At 39.6% G+C, this 25908-nt stretch overlaps 1 protein-coding gene across 1 annotated transcript; it reads right to left on the bottom strand.

The window, feature by feature from the left end:
* Positions 1-863: 863 nt before the first annotated feature.
* Positions 864-25420, bottom strand: DNAJB14 (DnaJ heat shock protein family (Hsp40) member B14). Its single transcript, XM_042811848.1, has 8 exons — positions 25215-25420; positions 18988-19162; positions 9874-10019; positions 6376-6561; positions 5904-5998; positions 5173-5282; positions 3827-3999; positions 864-1424 (listed from the first exon to the last, which is right to left on the bottom strand). The coding sequence occupies exons 1-8, from the start codon at positions 25345-25347 to the stop codon at positions 1300-1302; spliced, it is 1143 nt and encodes a 380-aa protein (XP_042667782.1). The 5' UTR covers positions 25348-25420; the 3' UTR covers positions 864-1299.
* Positions 25421-25908: the final 488 nt, after the last annotated feature.

Below are 25908 nucleotides of genomic sequence, written 5' to 3'. Positions count from 1 at the left end.
AACAGGCTTTAAGTACACTGTACATAACTGCTTCAACAGACCTCTGTTTGCATTATGAGGTCTGGCTACACGTATCTTCCATGCAGCAGGCACTGAGTTACGTGATGCTGGATGTAGGAGCCAGACAGTATGTTTGCTCATTTCTAGGAAATCAATCCAGCCACATTCAGGTCCAAAGAAACGCATACCTACCTCCTCTACTTCCAGGTCTGAACAAGTGATACGGCTCTGACCACAGGAGCACAATGCAGGCCAGTCAGCATTTAAATGACTGGCCAAAGAGTTGAAAGACACAAAGCTTGTCCTTAGCAGTATTTCTCTGCTCCACTTGTGGTGCCCATTCACAAATCACTGTTAGGATCTAGCTTGAAATAAAAACATAGTAAGAAAATGGAAGTTTCCCAGGAAAAAAAAAAAAAAAAAGATTGCTTTTTTTTTTTTTCCTTCATGTTTTCTTCTGTCTTTCCAGTGAAAATTAAGGAAGCTATATGCATGTTAGCCATATGTATGGATTTACTAGTACTGGAATACCAAATGATGGAGCTGTGTAAACTGCTGCAAGTGCTAAAAGCAATGCTTACAATGGTCGGTACAGAATTTGCAAATTATAGAATATTTACTTGGAAAAGAGATTAGTGTAGTTCTTAGTTTTCTCAGCATTGCTTAGAAACACTAAAAAAACTACAACAACTGACTGCTACTCTACACCAGGTCAATGCACCCCAACAGATAATTAGGAATATATGCCATTATATTTAAAAATACCAAGTTCCTCTAAGCTGGCAGGCCCAGAAGATTTCACATAGAGTTAGAGATAAAATATTAAAAATTCTCGTTTCAACTCCACACACTTGACATCTGAATAGGAGTGATGTAATCATACTATTTATTCCATTAGTGAGACAAAATGTTGTATGGAACTAAATTTCTGAGATTTTAAATAGAAAGTCATTTAACTCGTATATACACAAAATGTTCTTTCCACAGATATTTACATGGCAAATATGTTAGAGGAGAACCACTATGACTAAGTTTCTACAAGTATAGCATCCTTTCTAAGCTATTCTCTCTGCTGAAAGAATTCACAGAAGCTTCGAAGTAAAATCTAGACAATTAAAGTTACCTATATTTCACAGTAGGTAAAGAAGCCATTACATGATATTTCAGCTTAAGGTTTCTGGAAACAGCTACACAGTAGAGTTTTACATCCAACCCTCTTTTCCAGCATTCATGGTGAAACTAAATCTCTTCTTAATTTACAAGAGAGATAATGGCATACGAAAGATGTATAACTGTAGGTCATCCTCCTCGATAGAGGCTGGTCAAACGTTCTAGTTCTTTGCAGTTTTCCATGGACATGGAGTCTGCTTTCTTTTGGAGACGATCATCTCGATAAACTTTTGATGCATGAAGTAACTCTGTTTCTTTATGGAAAAAAAAAAAAAGAGAAAACATTTTTCAGGTTTAAAACTGAATGCTATGCACGTGCTTTGCACTCCTTCTCAGAGAGTTCAGAACAACACAGGTTTAATCCTCACCCTTTTCTCTTTCTCTCTATTCTAACTACCCACAGAAACCACCTAAACAGCAGCGCTACAGGTTTCCCTTCACCGTGTCTTCACAAGCATTTCATCTTTCCTAGCAGTCACAGTAGTAACAACCTCCCAGCACCCTCATATTTCATACAGCAGTACCTGATTACAAAACAAAAAATGACCACCTGCATCATGTTGCATGTTACCGAAAGCTCTAGCATCTTGTCTGTGCCTCACAATTCATTCTGAATGCTAAGCCTATTACTTCAATAGATGCTGCTTCAGATTGCCAGCATTCATAGGTATTGTTAAGAGCTCTCTGTATTATACTCATGTATACTCATGTTGACAGCTTGACACTGCAAGCATTTTAATTCACTCTGGAGCATCAGTCAACACTGGAAAGAAGATTCTAACTGTCAAAAAAATTCAAAACACAGTAAGTATTTTAAATCTGTAAAAATATGTCAGTTGTTTCTACAAATAGAGAAAATCTATTGGGGTCACTTTCTTATACATCAGTTTGGGTAATTATCACAATCTGATAAATTGCAAATGCCAAACAGTGTGACAGTCACCACTTTCAGGCAGTTGTTCTTTACAAAGAAGTCAGATGCTTCTCCAGTCATTAAGTCTCCCATTATGTATTTACATATGGAAAGGTAGGGTTCTTTGCATTGACAAGGACTTTACTCATACTCAAAGTAAGCAACTCAAGACCAAATGATGAAAAATGAGAAAGGTATTTCTCCCTCCTCAGTGGAAATGGCATATCAGCTAAACATTTACCTTTTCAAAGATATCTGGACAGAAAATACAGGAGACATAAGAGAGGAAACACGAATAACATATACCACTAAAATCTCTGTACAATAACTAGGTCACTAAACGTAAACTTTTCTTCTCTGTCCACACTGTGCTGAAAAAAATACACAAAGAATATGTCCTCCTCCTTTTATTGTGCTGGTTTGTGTCTTGTGTTTCATTTTTTTTTGTTAGTAAACACCTCTCATTTTTGAAAAACCTTTCATTACATATGGCTATCAATCATTCATTTAGCAACCACCTGTAGATGAAAAATGAGGCATTCATTTGTTGAAAAGTGAGAATATTCAAACATTTCAAGATGATCAAAAGCTGATCTAGTCGGAAATATGCATAAGCAACATGTACTCATGAGTAAGAGCATAATGCCTGTGGGAAGCAGTGGGTCTGCTGTGCATGGGCAAAGTTCATATTTGTATCTAGGCAGGTCAATTGTAATGAATGAATGCAGCCCTGTCCAGGCATGTGACTAGCTCCAAGTGCCTGTCTTTCACAACTGAGAGAAGCTAAGGTGGTGCTCCCTGAGCTGATAGGTTTGGCATTTCTGGTTGCAAAAATTAAAGCTATGCAGCTTTAATTTCATATAAAGCCATACACACAATTTCACTCAGAGAATGAGTGAAATTTGCAGTCGGTCAGTGACCGACAGTTCACGAATCATTTTTTTCCCAGTAAGGTAATACTAAAATAATACATAATAGTTCAGACCACTTGGTCACAGACGATAGAATAACAGGTTAAAATTGCTGATAATTTGGAGATGGTGGATGCTATTCAGTATTCTTATGCTTTAATATCAAATTCCAGGCTGCCTCTCCTGCAAGAAAATAGCCACTCATATATTAAACTAGAATGGCACCACAGCTGATAAGCTAAAAGACTGTTTTCAAAGATGATACAGCTAAGGACCCATGCAGCACTGGTAAAAGATAAAGCACTGATTTTTAGGTTGCAATGTTTTACATATTGGGTGTCCTTGGTTGCTTGCAAAAAATAACTGTTTATTTGTACTGCTGTCCAAGGCAGATTATCTTCTTCCTCTCTGGAAGTATCTGTGTGAGCTTTCATTTTATTTATCTTAAAGCACCCAGGGATGTACACAATACTAAAGATACCAGTGTGATAAAATAACGTGAAAGAATTCTAAACTCTCATCCTTAACTTAAAGCAATTTATTTCTCATTATCATTTCACTGCAGTTGTTAGTTTTCTAAGAAACCATCACAGATAACAGGTTAAAATAGCTGATGACTTGCAGATGGTTGTTTGATCACTGAATAAATGACAGCAAAATTAGATGACACTAGCTGGGACATCTCAAGAAGTGAGAAACAGTAGGGAACCTTTCCCTTGTTTTCTTGTCCAGATATATGAATAATACAAGTACTCCACTCTTGCCTGAGACAATCTTTTTGTTCTTTTTAAATATGTAATTATGCATTATTTCATGAAATTACCAGACTTACTTTGCTGCCTCTCCTTCCAGCAGTTATTACGAATGTTGGACACATAATCCTCTTCCACGCTCTTTTCCACCTTCTGTAATGACGCTCCTTTATATTCGTTTCGAAAGTCCTTGTTGACATAATAAACAACACCCAGATTTTCTGTCCGCATTTTAATAGTCTGCCTTGTACTTCTGCCAAGAAAGGAGGTAGGGAGAGACTAGATATATGATTTTTTATACCACAAATTCACTGTTAAAACATATTGCTATTACAGAAGAACACCAGCACATTGCTGAATTCGCCATTTCAAGATAAATACAGAAATGAATGGCTGTACAATCTTCCAGAGAAGAAAACTACTTCCCTTACTAGAACATTAAAATTTCGGTGCTTTCATCCTTGATCTTGAAAAAAACAATTCAGTAAGATTTCATACCCCTTTAGCCACATGTAAGCTTTGATAACAGAAAATTTAATTCCAACTCAACAGAAAAAGAAGCCAACAAAAAACACGTGACAACCCAATATAGGTGTCTCCATTTCAATGTGTCTACTGCAATCCATGACAAATCCATTTTCCTGCTGGCATTCTGAGAATTAAAAATCAAGGACTGCCCATAAACATTCTGGCAGATAAGTGTTAATATGCATCATAATAGCTTAGATGCAGAAGAGAGAACATCATATTCTGGAAATAAAGAACTACGAAAAATAACAAAGGAGAAAAGCAGCCTTTTATTGTGGGGATGAGAACTCTAGAAGGAACTGAGGACCATTAAAACAGTTGTGTGTGGACTGAGTCTGCTAGCTGTGTTCTTGTTATCTTCACAAGTTACTTTCTTTAAGATAAAAACACACATATCCTTCTGTACAAAAGACTTAAATTTCAGTACCAGAATCCTTTGAGAGAAAACAGAGATGTACTATTTTATCATCATCTGGAACAGACAGTTTCTCTAGCCCTTATCTAGTTCAAAACTTGAACAAGAATGGGGAAGTTTTCTTCAAGCACTTTGCTTGCTACAAGCCTAGATGACTCCTAAAAGAATAATGAGCCTTAGCAGTTTTTAGGATTTGATTAAGTACACAGGAAATGCAAACACCTTTGCCTCATACTAAAAGATGTGCTAAACTCAGGCACTGCTGACCTCTTTGCTGCATTTGCACAGCATGTTCTTACCACTAACTTCAAAAGTTTCGTTTTGCTTCAGTTCAGCTTCATCTACACTTTCTCTTTGTTCCCTCACTGTAGGAAAAAGAGGACCAACTACTGGAAGACTCCCTAAAATGCTTCTAACTAACTGGGAAAGCATGGTTACAATGTCCTTCCCTGTTTAAAATGAAGGTAATTGAACATTACTTACGATCTTGGGTATAAGGCATAAGGAGGGTTAGATACCATCAGCTGGCTCAACAAGGAGACAAGGATCAGCACTATAACAGGCATCAACTGAATGAACATAGAAAAACCTCCCTGAGGAAAAAAAACCAACAGATTCAGATATCTCATAAACCAGTATCAAGCAAACAGGTACGTTTGATAAAAATTAATTCTAAGCATGACTTTCTGTTTTCAGTATCAAGGGCTGTTATAAGACATTAACTAAAAAGCTGCAAACAGTTAAGTGCTATCTTAACTTCCAGTGCATACAGAATATCCATAGGGTGTGATGCTGCCAGAATTCATTGATTAACATGTGGCCACAAGCAAGTACTAAATTAATATCTGAATTCAGTCACAAGTACTTGATGTTTTGGTCTCACTGATACAGTTCTATAATAACTATACAAGTCTCTATATAATTCATAAGCACCGTTCTTACTTCAGCCCATATCAACTTTTAAATGCAAGCAAAGATTGCTGGCCGGTCTCTAGCCCAATAGTGGTACACAACAGATTTACAAAAATATGCTACTATCTTCTCAAAGCTGTGTCTATTTACCACATCAGTTGACTGCCAACTTGCCAACACTTTCAAATATGTAACTGTAATTTTCCTCTCTAGTACAGAGCTGCTACACAATCTCATTACTGAACGTGACTACAAGCAAATATCACAACACACAGTTTAGAGTCAATGGTGCTTAAACATACATCACCCCTCTCTTCCTCCCTCTCATGTCCACTCTGACGGTGCTGATTAGGATGACTGTAGCCAGCACGGCCATTGGAAAATGAGTGCACACTACCTATGGAAAGAAATATCCATATTTGAAATGTAAAAGAAACTATTTAAGAGGTCAATATAGGAGCGACAACATAGTTTAATGTCACTGCATGACGATACATAAAATAAACCAGCTTTAAGACATCTTATAATTCCAAAGTAGTTTAAGTATTTTAAGCTCTAAAATAAGTGATTTACTATTTCACTACAGAAACTCTAAAGAACTCAACTCACATTCTGGGAATTTATCAATACCTTGGGGAAAAACAAACTGATGCAGATAAGAGTTGGAGATGCAAGGAGGTGTGGAGTAATTGTACTGTTTTGGAATGTCTAAAACTCCAATGCCACTGCGCAATACCGCTATATCTCCATTATTATGCTGATGAACAGAAATACCTGTTGGAAATGCCCCTCCAAAAAACATGTTGAACAAATCTTCTGGAGTAATATCAGCCTCACAGCCTCTGTGAAAGTTGAATCTACCATTGCTAGGGTGACTGCACGTTTGCTCTTCATTGCCTGTAAGGTCGTACTGCTTTCGTTTTTCTGGATTACTCAGCACAGCATATGCATTTCCTATTTCTGAAGCAAAGAAGAAATACAATTTCAAAGTCAAGAACAGGCGGAGCCTGATGTCCCTTACTGTATGTTACTAATCATCTATAATACAATAGCACTCAGAGACATCTCTTGCTTTCTGTAGCATAGCTTCTACTGGGTTTCCCACCAACACTACTCAAAAGACCTTTTATGCTGCTGAACTAGGCAGAAGGTAGGGCAGTTTTGTTCCTTTTTCTAGAGGAATACCTACTTCTGCGGAAATTTTCTCTCTCACTGCAACTGAGAAAAAAAAATCAAGCTTTATAAGGAAACTTTTGAAATCGGGTAACTGCAAAAGTTCCATTTCCTATAGCAACTGCAAAGCATCATAGACTCAACGGGTTTCTCTAGTTTCATTTGGTAAGTGGCAACTTCTTTGAATATGTCAGCCTTACATTCACACACTACTACAGATATTTTATGGAGTACATTAATAACAGAAAGTTTTGCATGATGGAACATGAAGAGTACAATACGAATGCATTACAAGAATCTGTACATTTCTGAGATTGTTGATACAGCCTTAATGGTTTGAGAGCCTGGCCAGAATGTTTGTCTCCAATCGTTCTACATTATCACAACCAACCAACCTCAATTTTGATAGCAGAAAGGGACAAACTCAGTCAGGTGGGTACAGGAAGAATCAGTGTGAAAAGACCACAAAGGCCTGTTGTCCTTCCAAGCTTTGACCCCAACTCCTGTCCGCAGGCATAAATTGCAGATTTAAGGAAATCTTCTGTTGACACTCAATGAATAATCTTTAATTGGATGTATGTTCACTAAGACCTTTCTGCTTTCCTCCAGATCTCTCCAAAAAAAGAGACTTTGCACTCCATCAACACAAGGCAGAGGGATAATGTTTTCTGCTTGAAAAGCCTTGAGTCATTAAAAGTCTGTGAAAGGTGCAGCATTATCACCTCAACACAGGCAAATAAAACTATGGCTTTGCATAATTAATGCTTTCAACATTATTCAATCTAAAAAAAAAAATTAATGAGTCCTAGCCTTAGGCCTTTTAAGATGCCCTTAGAAAGGGTCATTAATAATTTTGTAAAATAGAGAAGAAAACCCAAAGAAATGAAACCTGAGAGCATGTAAGATATACTAATAACACCAAGTATTGCTGCAAGGTTAATGTGCTAATGAGTAAAATACAATTGGCAATAAAAAACCAAGATTTTTTCAACAGTTAAAATTTTTTGAAATGTTAATCGGGTGAGAAATAAAGTGAAGAGACCATACTGTCACAGTACAGTCAGCACACTTTTCTATTTGCTTTTGATTATTTGATGCTAACTCCAAACTTCCAAAATTCCAAGATTTGATTTAAATATAAAGGACTTAAAGACAAACGAGAGTGAAAAAGATTAGAAGTGATTATTTCCACGCAAACTTCTTAATCCAAAATAAGACCTCAAAGAAGATTCTGTAATACAACAGTAATTCTGGACAGCATCACAAAAAAAGTACTTACTTAGGCCTTAACAATAAACTCAATTCTATTTTCTAATGTGATCTTTCCTTACAATAATAACATTTGAGGAAAAAACACGTTATGAAACCTCTTCTTAGGCTGGATGTTAGAAACTCATCTGGCACCTTTAAAGGCAAACTAAATGACACATTTATGCAGTCATACAATAAGATGACAGTAATATCAATGCAAGAGAAGTGCTAGCATTTATTAATTTTTAATCAGCAAAATCTTCTGTTCAGGCACTCATCCACTTAAGAACCAAAAAGTGAAACCAAGTCCAAGACAACAAATGTGACCAAAGTACTGATGTTAAATAAAAGCTAAAACAGTAAGATACCAACTTCTAAGATTTCAATTATTTAAAATGATACTAATAAGGGAGAACTATTTAATTTCTAATGCTGGAGACAGTCTTATAAGAATAACATATCCTTTAAACTAAAGTAATCACACAGCATATTAAAATCATCATTACTGAGAAACTTCCCTAATACAGCATACCTGGAACTGTTAACATGCTACTATAGTAATTACCCCTTACGTCTGTATCAGAAGTTTTGCTTGGGATTTGTCTTTTCCTTTTTTTTCTTCTTTTTTACCCTCATACCCCTCCCTCCCAATGTAGGAGTTTTACTCCATTGAGTTTTTCAAATGTCTGTATATAGACTTCACAAAGGAAAAATATACACAAGTACCACTGTCAGATTGTCTCTTTAGGCAAGACCTTTTCCCACAGATATTTTTCTTCACCTGTATCTGACTTGAAGCCTGTTTTCTTCAAAAGGCTTTTCTTGCACAATTCTCCTTGCACAGGGCAGAGCTTGGCAGCCTTATGGTCTGACTATCGGACTGTAAATCTCGACCAAAGAAACAGTTAAGGGGAGCTACTCATGGGCATGTCTGAATAAGTGTTTCTCTGTGGAAGATGAAAGAAAGCTACTCACAAGGAATTCTACACAAAAGGAATTCTAAGGAAAAGAAGGTAACTTAGAATGGCATATGATTCAGTAAGAACTGCCTTTTGCAAGCGAACGTTACCTCGGTGTTTTCTTTGTGCTCAAATATCAGTGTCATAGATTTAACTGTATACCTAGTAAAATTATATTCATTTCAGCAATATTAAACTAAATATGTCCATGGCCATTTTGTATATTCAGTCAGGATATTTTGACAGGCTATCATCAATGCTTACACTAGAAATCAGTTTCACAACACAAAATGATTCACTACAAGCTCCATATCCAGTTAAAGCAACACAGCAACCACTAAGTATCACTTGTCCTTTGAAGTGTACTACTATCTCTCTGAAAAATAACAATGCATTGTCAAGGACTGACATTTACTCCACATAACTACTATTCTTCACCCAAACAGCCATTCTTGATGCAAGTACTGCAGAAGCCAAAGTAATGGCAAATGCTATAATCCCCCAAATCACCTCAATAAATATACCATATGTACTGATATTGAACCAACTTAAACTGACAGTAAAAATCAACTGACTACATTTAGTGCAAATGAATGACAGCAAAAAAACGCAACGGGGTTTCACAAATCAAGTTTTAGTATCCTTTCCCTGTACCTGAAAATCACAGTCAATCCTCCGAAACCAAACTCAACTCCATTTCAAATCCTATGCATGTACTAAGATAATAGAGGTCAAACATTTCCTTGGATAAAACGTCTGTTTAATATTAGCTACAAAACACTACACGGGCAGTTTTATATAGAAGGACAATCTACCAGTGCAGATGAATTCCTTTCAAATTGACAGAGTTCAATCGTAAAACAAAGTTTAAGTAAACATGATATTTTACTTTTAAATGCCTCTGTAGCTCCAGGTGCATGGTTTTTGTCTGGGTGAAATTTCAAAGCAAGTTTGCGATAAGCTTTCTTCAGGTCTTCTTCACCTGCATCCTTTGATACCCCAAGGACTTCGTAATAATTTTTATACTTCTTCATACTGCAAAGGAAAATGAAATAAAAGAGAGTAACCAAAAAGATGCAAAAGGAGTATGTTAGAACACTCATAAATGAGGCAATACATTGCACTGATGCAGTACAGTAAAATTCTCACTCACAATATAAAATACACAAAAAATTCCCCTAAGTAACAAAGATGAATGCCATTTTTCACAATAAGCTCAACCCTGAAGACAATTAAGTATTGTACTCAAAATTTCTTACTGCATACACTTAATTTATTGTACTGTGCAGCTACCAAAGTTGTAAGAAAAGGCTTCTGTCTGCAATTACTGTAGAAGTTCTTCATCTTCAATTACATGAATATTGCCGTTAATAACGCATAAAATGAAGATTCTAAGTTTATTTTGCAAAACTAGCAGATAGGAAGGCCGTTTTCAGTCTCAACAGTAAATGCACAATACAAATAGAACCAAACAACATCACCTCTTCTCCAAACAAATGTCAAGTGATAACATCATTCAGTCACTTTTGAGGGAAATAAGGCATGTGAGAACACCTAAGAAGGCACCTGAATCTTAGCAAGCTGCTTACAGATTAAAGCAACAAGAAAAAAGCAAGACCAGATCCTGTATTTAGGTTTAATTCATCTTAAATATTCAATGCAGCACTTTTTTAAACTCTTAAAAACCTACCATTGATATGCTTTACAATACTCAGAAGAGAGCAACTGCAGTTACTGGGGAAGAGAGGGCATTAACAGTATGTAGGTAGGAAGAACTGACCAAAGAATAAATACATCTTAAAATCAACCTTGTTAAGTTTTGATTTAAAGAAAAAAAAAAGAAAAAAAAAAAAAGATCTAATCTGGGGAAAAGTTCAGAAACTCAGGAAAAAAAAGGCTGTACCACAGTACTGCACTACAGAAATGAGGCACATGCTAACATTTGGCAAAGAACAAAAGAAAAGAGCTGGTCTGAGCAAGAAATTACTTTCAGAACTACTTAAAAAGCTGGCATGAGCCTCTTTACGTGGCTGTAAGTGTGTCCACGTTCTTTTAAATGCATACATTTCTACATAAATATGAGTTTAGTGTTACAAAGACTATACGCATAGAAGCCAAGTGGAAAAAAAAGGGGGTAAGCAAGCATTTGGCAGCTTCATGAAAGAATGAAGACTCTGTAATTAAGGGAATGCATCAGAAGTACAACCACACCATCGTGTGTGGTCCTTTAAAGTTCATGGACTGAGCACATCCAGCTTCATTTGAGGGATCCCTTTTTCAAGCAAACAACATGAGCTTTTACAGCAATCTCCATGTAATGCTCACAACGCTCTGAAGAAAACATATGCAGGCAGCTGCCAACATGAACATCCTGTGAAATAAGTACAGCTCATTATCTTCAAGTAACATTTAATAAGCTCCTGTTAGGATGCCGATAATGCTAATTAAAAATAACACAGCAAATCCATCATCAAGAAGGAGTGGAAAGGAAAGCAAATATATTAAATTACACTCTGAGTACTGGAAACCTTTTTTTATTAATTTGTACAGTAAGCAAAAACTTTGGTACTATCCACAAATCCATTCATCTTTAGCTTCACGAGCTGGGTTACTTATGAAACTTACCAAGAACAAAGAACTTTATTTAGAAGTCAAATCAAGCTTTTATTTCATGAAATTGCTGCATCAGCATCTGATCTAAATTCTTCTCTTCAGTAATTCAGAATCTGAACTATCAACAGCTCCTTTCCCCCAAAGCATGTGGTCATTTCACATGGAAGCAACTAACATGGAAAAAATAATACCATGAAAGTTTACTTCTGAACAGACTTGATATTCACTTCTTTTACAGCTGTCTGAGAAGCAGCCAGCAGAAAAAACAGGAGGGGAAAAAAACTTGAACAACCCAAGAAATGTCAACTAGTTCTTCTAATCCTCAAAAACTTCCCCCATTCACGGTCAGTGGAAGTCCCACGGTGAACAATCATCATGAGGAGAGCTGGAACAGTTACTATTGACCAGAAGATGTACAGGTCAAGATCTGCCCATGTTCTTCTTAGAGCCAGTGTGTCAAACCAGAGCTATGGCTTCAGGAGAAAGTGCAGGCATGAACCTGCTTTGGGGTCACACAGCACTCGCCCTCAGAAGAGAATATAACCACAGTCCATGCAACAGCTAGCCTGGCCCATAAATGAGCTGTTATTTAACAATAAACAAACGTTTGTCAAGCAAAAAAACATCTGCACATACACAAACACCTCCATTCCAACATTCCCAATTCTGTATGAAGCTAGGATTTAATATTTCAAGCACATCTTCTATCTGCTTGCCCTCCTAACTTAAACAACCAGACTAACCTAACCTAAACAACCAGACGCCTTGGTGAATTTGTGCTGACTTCTGACTTTTACTGTCCCTTCCATATTCCCCTCAGGACAGTCATGTTTACAGCAACAGTGCCTGCAGCACTACCCTCCTTTTTATTGCAAAGGAGAGTTTTGTATGATGCTTTGACACTACAACGAAAAACACCTGGACCCCAAGTAGCTGGTACCTAGTCATTGCTTAGTCTTATCAACACAGCTTCCTACAGGGAGAGAGTTAGCAACAGCTGCCAGCACTTCTCTTGCTGAGCAGAACTCAGGGCAATCATTTCATGCTAATGGCTCAGTTCTTACCCAGGCTTACTCCAGCACGGCTGGAGCATTCAGCCCAGCCCACTGAGGCCTGGCTTCATCTCCTTTCATTTTAAAGAGATGGAGACCATGGATGTGGCAAAGACTCTCCAAGGCTTCAGTCCTCTTCCCACACACTGCCACCATCCTCATGAAAAATTTCTCTCCAGCTGCTTGGAGCTGGTGGAAAACCATGCCCAATTTCTGAGCCTTGATCTTTACTGGACACATCCCTCACCATTATCTCTAAGCTAACTGATGCTATAGACTGAAGTATGATTTTCCATTGTGCCAGAATCCCCCTGCAATTCTTCCCCCTCCCACTTGTATCCTACTCCCAGCCACACATCATAGGCCAGCAGAGGCTGGGAGAACTTAAAGGAAAATCAGTAAATGTTTTGGAAAAGGCTGATAACTGATGTCACTTGTGTTTTTTATCTGCATCTAAAACCTCTCTCCTGCAGCATGAACGACTTGCTTTCCAAAGGTACATTTCAAACTACTGTTTCTATTTGGTCTCACTATTCTTATGGCATTGTTGTCCTCAGTGCTTATTTTCTTGCATATGTAAACCCCACACAGATGTTTCATGTTAAAACTGCAATTTACACATCACTTGATAGGAACTGCCGCCCCCTTTTGTATTGAACTGTTGTTGTCATTGTTTATTTCTGGACTATTTTGAGGTTGCTGCTTTGTGTTAATTTGTTTTATTTTGGGGAATTGTGTTTCTTCTGATTTTGATTTCTGGTTGGATTACTTCTGTTCCAAATCACTCTCAGATTACTTACGTTGTTTAGCTGATTTCCATCCTTGCTGAATTGCTACCCCTTGGTAACATTCTCCTGATTAATGGATTTTCTGGCTGTTTTAGGAGAGCACAGTGCTTGATGTTCCTGAAAAACGACCTGACTTTTTCAAAGTGGACTTCTCAGAACACAGCACAAGTGATGGCCTACTTTCATTCATAGCCTGTTGACAGAGATGTCTCAGCACAACTGGTAAACCTCCACCATTCCATTTTGCAGTTGACAAGCCACCTGTGGCCAGCCCACTTCCAAGTGTTGGAACAGCCATCTCTGTCTGCACCTGCACTCCTCTCCAAGCTCTGAACGCAGAGAAAATCCCGAAATGTTTGTTTTCACCTACAGAAATTCTGGGTCTACCAGCACTGGTTCTCCTGTGCCTACAAAACGATGTGATCCGATTGCTCTGCTTCTTGTTTCGCTTTTCAAATCTACAATTCAGATTAGGTCAGAATCAGCAGCTTTTATCAGGTTAACCAAACCTGCTTACATTTCCATATCAAATAGCCGCAACGATCAGGAACTACAAAATTTTGTCTACCAGAATTACTATGTATTTCAAAGGCCCTTTTGAAACCTCTATGCACATGCATAGGGATAGCTCAAATGACAAATATTTTTACTACAATCTCCAAAAACTCCTGATTGGAGTCAGTTATTTATCCTAATAATCCTAATCTAAACTGAGCAGCAGTGAGCAGCACTGTGAATACTAGCAACCCTCATTGCTAAAGGTGCAAAAGGAAACTACACTGACTGACTTCTGATCCCACCAGTAAGCAGAAAAAGACAGTAAAACACAAAACAATTTCTGCATAGACTCAAGTTTCCAGCAAGCCTGATGCAAATAGCATCCTGCAGCTGAACTGGAAATGTGCCAATCATAGTTTGGATGGCAGAAATGTAGTCTGAAAATGATGCTTCTAAACTGCAAAGAGAAGGGTCATCACCACATTGATGAGGAACTCAAGCTGGTACCAACATACCCCTACTATGCCCCAGCAGTTTAAGATCTCTATTTTACACACAGATTCAACAATACATGAAGGTAATAGTCTTGGCACTTTCTTCTTGACATACCCAACCACACTGTTTCTCCTGTGTTTATTACATGAAATATCCAGGTCTGTGTTTACATCAGCATACTTTTCACTACATTTAAAATTCTTAGCTGTAAAAGGTGCAGCTTAACTATTAAAAGTGCAAATTGAGGCATTCTGTATCTTCTGTGCATTCCATGACAGACCTTGTGACAGTGCTTTATATCATGACTTTCTTAACCATTCAGCTGGATACACCATTAATTCCAAGTAGTTCTAGCAGCCCAACTAAAGGTGTGTCCTGATTCCTCTGCTTTGTGTGGTGTGTTTTTTGATGTTGTTTTCATTTCAAGAACAGCTGATTGAACCTATTATTTCATTTTAATTACCTTCTTGACTTCATGTTAAAAAGGTAACAATATATTTATTTGTGATGAACTTGCAGAAGTCTGCAGAAGGTCTGCATTTTTTTCTTGTCAGTCACACAGCCTGCATTCCTTATAGTTTGATCCATGAAACGTGTGGAGGGATGTTTTTGTTTTGTTTATGCAAGGAATTCCTATCAAGTTGCTCATTATTCTTGACCATTACAGGATGAAATTTAACCCTGCCTTGCAAGGTTCCTACAGAACCTATTCCTATATTAGTTTGTTTTCATTCTAGCTCAAAGATCCAAATACAAGCGTCTCATTCCTGCGCTCTTCCAAGGGGCAGGCATCAGCAATGCAGGAAAAGCAATATTCCAGCTTTCACAAGATAACAGTTCAACTATAACATATTACTAGTAATGGCAGTTATTTTACATCCATCAAAAAATAATATGGAAGTATGTGCTATAGTTCATTTTCTAAAAAGCAGCACTGGACATCACATCATCTTTCAGATCATTTAAAGGGACGTGTATAAAGCACACAACCTATCTACAGCTCCAAAACCTTTTTTCCCCCCCCTCAAACCATGCAGATAACAGATAACACAAATTTGAAAGCATAAAAATACATGGTAAAGATTAAAAAAAAAAAAAATCAATTGCCTGCTATTTATTATTTTTTACTTTTAATTTCATGCTAGCCCACAAAGCCTTTCCAAAGTCTCTGCATGGTTGGAATGAGAAGGCAGATACTGTCCATAAGAACTCCTTGACAACTGTAAACCTAATCAACACTTCCGCAGTTAACCAGAAGAAAAAAGTTTACATTTTCTTTCTTACACAGAGGTTTCATTTCTTTATCTCAGCAAAAAATGCCATCAACCCATACTGAATATTTAAGGAAGTACTTTAAGTAAGAGACTACAGAAGCCAAAAGCAAGTTTTCTGGTTTTTGTCATGCCTGTGATTCTCATGCACTTAAGCCAAGATTGCTCAGACAGGATTTGTTTAGAGACTAGAGCGCTTGCTCTAAAAAGACATTAAGTCTACTGCTGCTCCTAACATATTTCTGCATATCTCTGATCTGCAGCTCACCTAAAGTGTTTAGGCTACTTGATCCAGCTTTTGGAGAAAAAATGCATTTAAGAAAAAGATACATACATGTAGACGGTATTTTCAAAGCATTTCATTAAGAGACAAAAAAAAAAGTGCTTTTGAATAACTCAACCTTTAAACTGTCAGACTGAAATAGTGAGCTCATTTCCTACAAGGCCCTTATGCAACCAGTAGAAAGGTATTGCATCTCACACTTCTCCCTGCCGAGTAACTTGTTTGCAAGCTCATGCAATGCCCAGTGTGTTGCAGCAGCTTGCTAGTGATCAGTGTCCCCTGTGTATGTGGAAAAGAAGTAAGAACAGCACTCGGGTGCTTGTTTGTACTCATACTTATCTGCATTACTAGAGTAACCCTGAAAAGTAAGGCAGATTAATTAGTTACATCACTCCAAGCATGTCTTCACTACACTTCTTAAATCTCCTTTGACAAGCAAACATAAGATTGCTGGCCAACTCCAGGTAACCAAACCAAGCCAGAGAGCTCCCAGGCTGTTTCGCTGTTGTAGAGCTCACAAGTGTTTGTAAAAAAGGGTCGTATATAACGTGTAGTTACATCTCCAGTGCTTTCTCTCAGTCTATACTCAATTACTAACGAAACAAAAAATTTCTAGAGAGACATCTGAGGTTAATGACCGTCTTTCAAATCCTAAGCACACAAAACAACAGTTTAACAGGGTCACGTTAATGTCTTTCAACTAAGAACTAATAAACAATTTAAGACTTCTTAACTTGCTAACAGGCACAAAACCCAATTTAAATCTACCTTTCTCACACTGCAATTCTGTAACCAATTCAAAAGTCTGAAAATTTTTCATCTATGGTACAGCAGAAGCAAACAGTGGTGACAAGCTTGGCACTGAAGAATATCCTCCCCAAAGGGACATGTTTCATTTAATTGGAAAAGCCTGGGGTCTGATGAAGCAAAAACATATGCAGACTGTCATGTTTCCAACTAAAAAGCCCATTCTCACTGCAGTTTAAATATGAGCTTCCGTTAGCCATCATTACTGAACGCGTTACATTTCTCTATGGAGATTTAGCCCACTGGTTGTGCTTAATCCTGTTCTCCTCGGCAAGGAACACACATTCTTTATCTTCTTCAGCACCAATTTATTAAGTGGCATGTTGATGTCGCTGACAGAAATCATGACAAACTCTTCAAGACTTCCAACAAGACTAGCGACTTTCTCTGCTCATTACTGCACATCTGCACCGCAAGTCTGCCTCTCTCCAAACATTCATGAACTGCTATGCTACAGAACAGCTCGTATCTGGCTAAGGTCAAGACAATGTTTTAATAACTGATTTCAAAAGTTGTATATAAAATACAATCATGGGTTGCTCTGCAAATATTGCAATTACTTCTTCGCAAAAATCTGCATAGATTTTAAAAGCACAGATTTTATATTCACAAAATATATTGTTGCAATAACCACTAAGAACCAACACTGCATGAACATTACCCTCAATATATAACTTCCAAGAATATCTCTGGTTTTGATCTCCTTAAGGTAGGTTGATTTTATCTGGTATTTTGTAAGCCCCTTACAGGAACCAATACCATGGAAGGAAATAACGTGGAGGAAAGCTGGCTCTGTAGCATTGTTTTAGACAAGGCATAATGGGGAACATTTCTGGTTTCTGGTAAAATAAACAAACAAGCAAACAAAATCCAGAACTTGCAGGGAGCCTGATGTCAAAGCAGACCGTAGCTCAGAATGGCATGTCATGGGTGAATGAATACTGGCAGTAATACAGCAGCCATAATTGTAGCAGCTTTCTGAAAACGTGCCTACATGTCTTAATTTACACAAAGCCTCATTTTACAGAAGGACTTCTTGCTGGATATTCCACCCCACATGTCCACATGCACATCTGCATGCACACAGATTGCAGCCAATATTTCAGTGGTCAAAAATTAACACTCTTACTCAGGTTTTACTTAAATATGCCATGAAGGTCAACAATATCAACGAAGCAAAGATAAGACAGTAAATGAAAAGTTTTACTAAACAGCCACACAAACAACTGTAATCATTCCAGACACTGTTCTCTTTCTGACCGAATGCAATGCTGCTTTGTCAACAAAGAAAGGCAACTTTTTCCTTACTCACTGAACATCAGGAAAAGATCCCAAGATAGTAACAGCAGCAACATACATGTCACTTCAAAAAATTACCACACAAATGTCCATTCTGCACAATAGGTCATCCAATCTACACATACTAGGAAACAACAACCTTTGGATTTCTCTCCTTTGAACTCTTTTGAAAATATTTAGGCTGCGTTCATCTGAAAGTAGAGGTAAGTTTTGAGGTGTGCAGTTCGAAAGTGGCTAGATCAATATTTCATTAGCAAAAACCAAAGCACACCCCAAAACAATGTTTTTCTCACTCCTATGGAGAAGTGTGGAATTTTAATAAGACTTAAGAGATATTTGCCTCAAAAGGACATTTCTACTGACCTTTATTTCTTTTCTTGCATCCTTCTTTTCTGCTGTTGTCCCTTCTTAATACCGTAATGCTGCATGAAGTCCAGACAGTTTATAAATGCATCTCAGACTATGTGCTTCAGTGCTTCTCAGAAGAAGCACTGTACTTCCAGAACAAAACAGTTTTAACACTGGTCTAAGATCAGCCTGAACAGCAAGATTAGCTTTGCAAGTGAGCACACCATGCAAAATTAAATAGCTGAGTATAAAAATAATTAATAGTAACACTGTTCCACAAGTTTTACTATAGACTTTTCACCACAACATCTATTTACCATGAAATCTACTTAATTATTTTCAGTACGTTTTATAAATCATCCACATTACTTCACATAGCTAAGTATCATCTTGTTTTTATTGTGTCTGAACACAGTAACACTTTCTTGTAATTACAGTTCCAAACAAGTAACCACTTCCAGCTAAGCTTCTTTTTTCTGTTGCTTCTTCAGATGCACAGGTACATAACACACAGAATGAAAAGTAGTGACGTATTAAGTGAGGCCATACCTGAATACTCCTTCCATTTGGTCTTTGGTGTAGCCTTTTCCACTTTCACCTGCAGCAGATGCATTGCCCTCCTTCGTGCCACTGGGCTTACTTTGATCATTGCTACTGGCTGGTTTTCGGCAGTAAGCGCCTCCCCCAGCAGTACTTCCATTCTTCGTAATAGCTTCCAACAAAACTATAAAACAACAGTATACCATAGCATCATTATAAGCATTAGTGATTAAGTCAGGGCTCTCACATATCTTAAATGTGAGCACCTCATTGTAAGACACTAGCTGCTGCATTCTCCATTCTTGTTGACCATCACTTTGTATCACCATACACCAGTCTGCAGTCTGTCAGTCGGCATCCTTTGCAAAACTATGGAAAAAGTTTCAAAATTCATGACTGGACTTCTCTCCACGCCTGACAAGGTAACACTGGAGAGATCATGTCCAGGTTCTTCAGCTCCACATGCTTTTAAAAGGGATACCAAACCCATTATTTGCAGCGAAAACATCTAAGTATCTGAGTAAACAGTTGTAAGCTGAACCTGAGAGTTGCTTCACACTGAGACCTAAACTAACACTATAGAATCTGAGAATTACTGCACACAGAGACCAGTGTGTCCCCTGGTACATAGGCAAACACATCCTTGCAATGAATTTACTGATATTTATGACACAGTAAGATTTAGTGAGATTTGTCTGATTAACAGATCAGGAAAATAAGAGTTACGAACTTCCCTACAGAACTGATAATCCATTCTCAGTGTTTCTTAAAAAAAAAAAAGAAAAAAGATTTGGAGCATTTCACCAATGGGTTTCTACGCCTTGCTAATACCAAATAAGAAGATGACACTAGAGAAATGTTTCTCCAATAGCAGACTAGAACTCAGTGTTGTATCTCAGTGTTGTAACAAACACTCTTTGGCCCATAACTTACTCTGGTAACCTTAAAAAGGGTGACAGAGGAAAACAGCATGCTCTTTTGCAGCTCATCACCCTCGCAAGCCTTCGTAATGAATAGATAAGCAACATATGCTGTTCCAGGAAAAAGGCTGCAGCATCTAATCAAAACTCAGGGAATCATTTGCATGAGTTATATGCTTCCATAGGCAGCTGCTAAGAACAGGAGTATTCAACTCCTTATCTTTTCCAACAAGCAGCCTTAGGGTTGCCTCAGTATCCATAGCTAAGGTAATAAACAAAAGATGTCTTGATTAAATTCAAACATGACAAAACATGTATATGCTTATAGGAAATGGAACATAGATAACAAGACTGCGGCATCACCCTGCCTGTGGAACAACAGTAGACGTTATGGGAACAGCAGTGAACCTGGATTAAAAAAAAAACGACAACCTGCTTTTTTATATTACTGTTAAAGCTTTCAAACAGTGCAAAGACAGCATCCTATTTTCCAACCCATGAAGAACAGCCTAGATCACGGGCTCAGTCCCTGAGCTGCAGAATGAACCACTTGACTCATGTCACAACCTATCCCATGCTTATCTGGGAAACAGAATGAGTACCACTATGTCCCAGAAAAGCATTGATAATGTAGTCACGATTGGAATGATAAGAATCAGAAAGATGAAGACACACATTTGTCAGACTGGAAAATTGCAATGCACCCTACCAGAGGTTTCTTTGAAGCAGCACGTCAGTTGCTACATTATACAGATATTTGCAACTTGAGCTATTGGTGGCCATGAACTGATGCTCTATATCCTTTTCAGGCAGCACTAAGCTGAAATTCAAGCTATTGCTTGCCCCAGGAAATCCAGATGAGACAACTATACCCAGTTTTTGACTCCCGAATTTTTAAAGTCAGCGTGCTTTGCTAAATCTTTAAATCTTCTTCCCTTCTGTGATCCAAGAGATCTCAGACAGAGCATCTGTAATAAACCATCAGACAGGAGTTGTCTTTTTATTTATGTTACGTGGATATAAACCTGCGTTCTGGAGGCATCCACCTCACCAATACATTTCAACCTACACCATTCTAACCTAATGGACTGCACAAGAAACATAATATAGGATAAAAGATTAATAAATATGGAAGAGAGAGCCTTTTGGAACAAGATGGCAAACAACAGCAAACTAGGCTGTACTTCATAACCAACTAAGAGTTAGTCCTTAAAACCCTCACTGTTTGCTTCTATTTAATACCTTCCTTACTACTCACTGGCCACACCAGCCTGAAGACAAACAAATAGCTACACATGGCCTGAACAGGGAAGTTGGCTGATTTCAATGTTGTTCTTGAGTTCATGCCTGCCTCAGCAAGATGCATCCATTGATCAGATCAGACTTTTTACTGCCAAAATAGAGAACAGGTGGGCATTTAGATGCTGGATTGTACACTGAGAGGAAGTCTGCACTACAAAGAAAAGATGCTTCTTGAAAACAGGAAAGCCATAGTTACCTTACTTCAGTTTAAACTGAAGCACAGAGCAAAATATTTGCAAGTTCCTTCTGCTACCACCTGAGGTCAATAAAGTAATAACAAATCAAGACCAAAGATATGGACAGCGCCCTCAAAGTGAAGCATTTTCAGTCCAGATTTGCTCCAGATAAGCGATAATTGAAAACACTCAGCCTACACCACGCTTTCAACACTACTACTACCCCGTAAACTTCTCAGACCTCCCACCCCCATAATGGAGCCACACTGCTTAGATGACAATTTAGGACACTCACAGAAAGTATGAATCTCTAGGAGTTGACTTCCTAAGTTAGCCAGACACAGCACATACAAACACGTTACTGCTCTGTGTTTGAAAAGAAAATCCCATTAAGGGTCTACGTATGTTGTTTTCAAGATTCACTTCGTATACACAGAAACAGTTCTGACTCTTCCACAGACTGCTGGTGGTAAAATCAGTCGTTAGAACAGCAGTATTAGCACTCTTGGAGAAAACATTCAGTGTGCAAATAAGTATTTTAGAACAGGAAATACAAGGAATCAATGATTTATTTTTTAGCAAGTAAGACGATGAATCTCACATCCCAGTGTACAAAGGCTCTCTCATGTGTTCTGTTACTCATTTCTGAATGAAAGGTGCTTGAATCATCCGATTCCACGACTCCTTCTGTCACTAACAAAAAGAATTCTATTGAATTCTGAACTCATGCTAATGCAACACCCTAAAAAATGAAGCCTGCATACTCACGAAAACAAAAGTTTGCACCTAAAGGCATCATCAGAAGTGGTGCAAGCAATCCTGAGAAGTGCTGAAAAAATCAAACTGTCCTTAATGTCACCTGCTGCCTGCAGCTCCAAGCAGAACAGAGCATATCTTTGAAAAGGCGAACATCTTTGTTATATTTCAATCCACTCTCAAAACTTTTCCAGACAAGTAATTAGTTTCCATGCAGTTGCAGGATGAATCGCTAACAGAAATCATAATTAAACTTCGCATTTTGACTGTACATCTGAATTTCAAATCCATTTTCTACCAAAGAGTGACGTCACCATGACCACTGCTCCTATGAAGTCATTAGCTAAGTATTACTGAACAAGCACTGACCTTACATTTCACACTAGTAAAGCCTTAAAATAGCATTGCTGCAGTCAGTGGATTTCCGGCTTTGTTTAGCAAAACTGAACTTCATTGATGACCAAACCATAGTGCTGAATGGACTTTAAATGCAGATGTTGCCAAAACCAAACTGCGTGTAGTGTCAGTTTAGAGACAGTGGTTAAAGCTGCCCTTCTGTAATCAACTCTAGTGTGTGAAGAAGAAAGCTCCCATCAATAAAAAACCTCAGCACTACTATTCTAATTGCTTTTTATCGTGGACAGAACATCGTTTGTGAAAAGGTGGGCAACTGTTCCCAAAATTATAAAAAAAGTAACCCGGTAGTGAACCTGTGACTTGAGTGAGAAACTGGAAAAGAGTCCTTTCTAATACATGGGAGTGCACAATGACAACTGGAGCTGCTCCATATTGTCCTCTCCCCATTAAAATCAACCTATTATGACAGCAAAGTAAGAAACTGTGCTAGAATTAAGACTGCTCACAAAGTCTTCACTATTTGTTTCTTCTGGGTATGCTCTCTGACATAATTTTTAATTATCTAATGAAGCAATGTGTTGTGTTCTTTTTTCCAAGTGGACCCCTGACTTCAATTTGAAAGATGACAATAAGATAATGAAGTGGTCATTTCATTTATTCTTTGTCACCATAAAATTCCCATTTGAATTTAATGCACAACTTCCAGTTCCTGTCCAGATAACAGAATACTCTGTATGCTTGCAGCTTGCTGCACTCATAACAGGTCTGTTTAAGGGCTTCACAAACTTAACTAAATTAAATGAGTTGGTGTTATTTTGGAAGGAAATGTAATAAATCGAAAAGAATTACCAATCTCCACAGCTAGAAAGCTGAAGCACAGTGACACTGCACGTTTACAGAGTCCCCTAACTCCCAAGCACCTAGATCAAATGAGGCCTGGGGCCTGATTCCTGCAGGGGTACTAGGGCAGCTGCAACTCTCAGTAGCTTCAGATAGACTTTGAAGTGCCACTAGTTCCACAAGCCAGGCCCTTGTTTCAAGCAGAATACTTGAAAAACGAAGCACAATTAGCCATCACTGATGGAAACTGAGTGAAGTGACTTATCTAAGATCACAGAAAAATCCAGTGAAGAATTTTGCATCAGTGCACAACTCCCCAGGTTACAGTCTGCTACAGTAACCACAAGACCATCTTTTTTTCACCAGATCTGTACCTTATTTGTGACATACTTTGCTCATTTCCACAGTGAATAAAGCAAGTGTCCTACAGACAATAGCCTAATTAGCCATCTATTTCCTGCACTGCATGCTTTACAATGATGGTTACATAGTAGGAGCCCTGCTTTAAATAAAATCTAAAAAAAATGAACAAGCACAAACATTGACAACAAACAACAAGAACTCAAAATTAATCACATGGAGACACTTTATTTTACTTTCCCAAGAATAACTGTAATTCTTACTTTGGAGGAGAAAAATGGCAAATAAAATGTGTGAAGCAGATAAATTAGTTACCCTCTTAACTGGAAGAAGCAGAATTGAAATCTTCAGCCTTTCAGCCTCCTGATCAGCACAGCTTCCAAAAAGCTAAATGTGTTTTCATGTGTCATATTCTAAAACTATAGAAATTGAAGGGATACAATAAGTTCCTGCTAGCTTCTTTTTTCAGCAAAGCATGATGCCACGTGACTAGAAAAATAAATGTGCCACACGCTCAATATAAGCAAAGTAGCAGTTTCTTTCAAGTGATGTACCAGCAACATCCATCCTGTCTTTCAGGGAAAACAAAATAACCCTCTATGTTACTTAGCTTATTGCCTGTATTTGAAAAGGAGTTGGCAGACAAGAGAGGATGGAAAACATTCAGCGAATCTCTTCATCTGACATCAAATGAAGAAACAGGCCTCACAGTTCTGGAACGCTGCTTCACTGGAAATTGCAACTGGAAGTTTTCCAAGCTGTATGTTATCCTGTAGGAAAGCCCTCAGGTCAGTACAGAGCACCAAAGTGTTCCCTGCTCCTTTGGTGGCACAGACAACCACAGAGGGAATGAAAGGAAGGCAACAAGTCACCGCGCCCAGAGGTTCTGACAACACAGAGACACCAGGACAGGGGAGCACTCTGCATGGTGTGCACCAAAACCTCAGCACTACTCCTTCTAAGAACCGTTTCTCATCTAGAAATAGCCAGAAAGATGGTAACTTCTTGGAATCGTGGCAAAGAAGCGTCTGAAAGGCCCGTTATACTGTGAAGGAACAAGGTATCCCGTTTTCCTGAGAAAGGCTGAACGTGTGCCTACCTCCTACTTAGCTAGAGCACAGCCAAACGGGAAACGCCAAGAAACCCCAAGCAACGTATGGAAGGGAAGCGCCGCCTGCCTGGAGCAGCAGCTCTCACCGCAAGCCGTTAGTGCAGGGCTCGCTGGCGGCGGCAGCACTCAGCCCGGCCCAGAGCCGAGGCGCGCCGCCGCTAACCGGGGCCGCGCAGATTCGAGCTCCGCTATAACGGCGCGGCACGGGCTCAGACCGACCCGGAACGCACGCCCACCCCGCTCCTCCCGCCCGCCGGGCGCCAGCCCCCAATGGGCCGAGCGCACGCGGCAGGCATCGGGCCGAGCAGGCCGCGCCGGGGCCCCCCTCGCATCGGCACCGCCGCCCGACGGCCGGCCCCCGACGTGGCCCCGCGACCCCCCGGGACAGCCCCCGCCCCCCACGGGGAGCTTCACCTCGGGCTGTCTCGGTGGGATAGAGCTTCTGGGCCTTGCCGAGGAAGCGGAGGGCGCGGTCGCGATTGCCGGCCTCCAGCGCCTCGCGCGCGATGCCGATGCACTTCTCCGCCTCGTCCCGGTTCCCCTCCATCAGCTTCTCCTTCCGCCGCCTCCGCCCGCCGCAGCGCAGAGAGAAGGGACCCGAAGCCAGAGCGTAGCCGGGCGGGGCGGAGCGAGGAGCGGAGCGGGCGGGAGGGCGGCCCGGGGCTCCCGTCACTCCGCCAGGCTCATCCCGCCGCCTCGCCCCGCGCCGCCGGTCCCGCAGCCCCAACGCGGCTCGGCCCAGCAGCCGGCCCGGCCCACTGCCTCCTTCCGGGGCGCCGCCGCGCATGCGCCGCCAGGCGGCCCGGGGGCGGCCTGCGGCGGCTCCGCCATCGGCCCGAGGGACCCCGCCGCGTACAGCGCCGCCGTCCGGCCGGCCCCTGAACGAGCCGCCGTGGAAAAGTACCGCTGCACTGCGGGCCCGGAGCGCCGCGTCAACCTCCGCGGGCCCGTTCCTGGGATGAAGCACAAGATCTAGGTCAACACCTTCCCGCGGCCCCGCTGCAGAAGACGTCGGGAGTAAAGGAGCCTTCTCCACACGGCAGTTCTGGTAGAAGCAATCCATTGCTGGTGTAGGTTTAGAGCTTACTCCCATTGCTGCTGAAATGAG

The sequence above is a fragment of the Centrocercus urophasianus genome, unplaced genomic scaffold (assembly GCF_019232065.1).
Source record: "Centrocercus urophasianus isolate 14NV4802_14NV808 unplaced genomic scaffold, USGS_Curo_1.0 seq_13, whole genome shotgun sequence".
Lineage (NCBI taxonomy): Eukaryota > Metazoa > Chordata > Aves > Galliformes > Phasianidae > Centrocercus > Centrocercus urophasianus.
Note: the sequence above shows the minus strand (reverse complement) of the source record. Positions and strands in the feature narration are given on the sequence as shown.

Coding starts and splice junctions, on each gene's coding strand:
- DNAJB14 (XM_042811848.1), bottom strand. CDS start 25,347: ATGGAGGGGAACCGGGACGAGGCGGAGAAGTGCATCGGCATCGCGCGC. Junction 19,163..25,214: donor TCCCACCGAGACAGCCCGAG/GTGAAGCTCCCC, acceptor GTTGTTTTATAG/TTTTGTTGGAAGCTATTACG. Junction 5,999..6,375: donor TGGAGGGGCATTTCCAACAG/GTATTTCTGTTC, acceptor TTCTTTCCATAG/GTAGTGTGCACTCATTTTCC.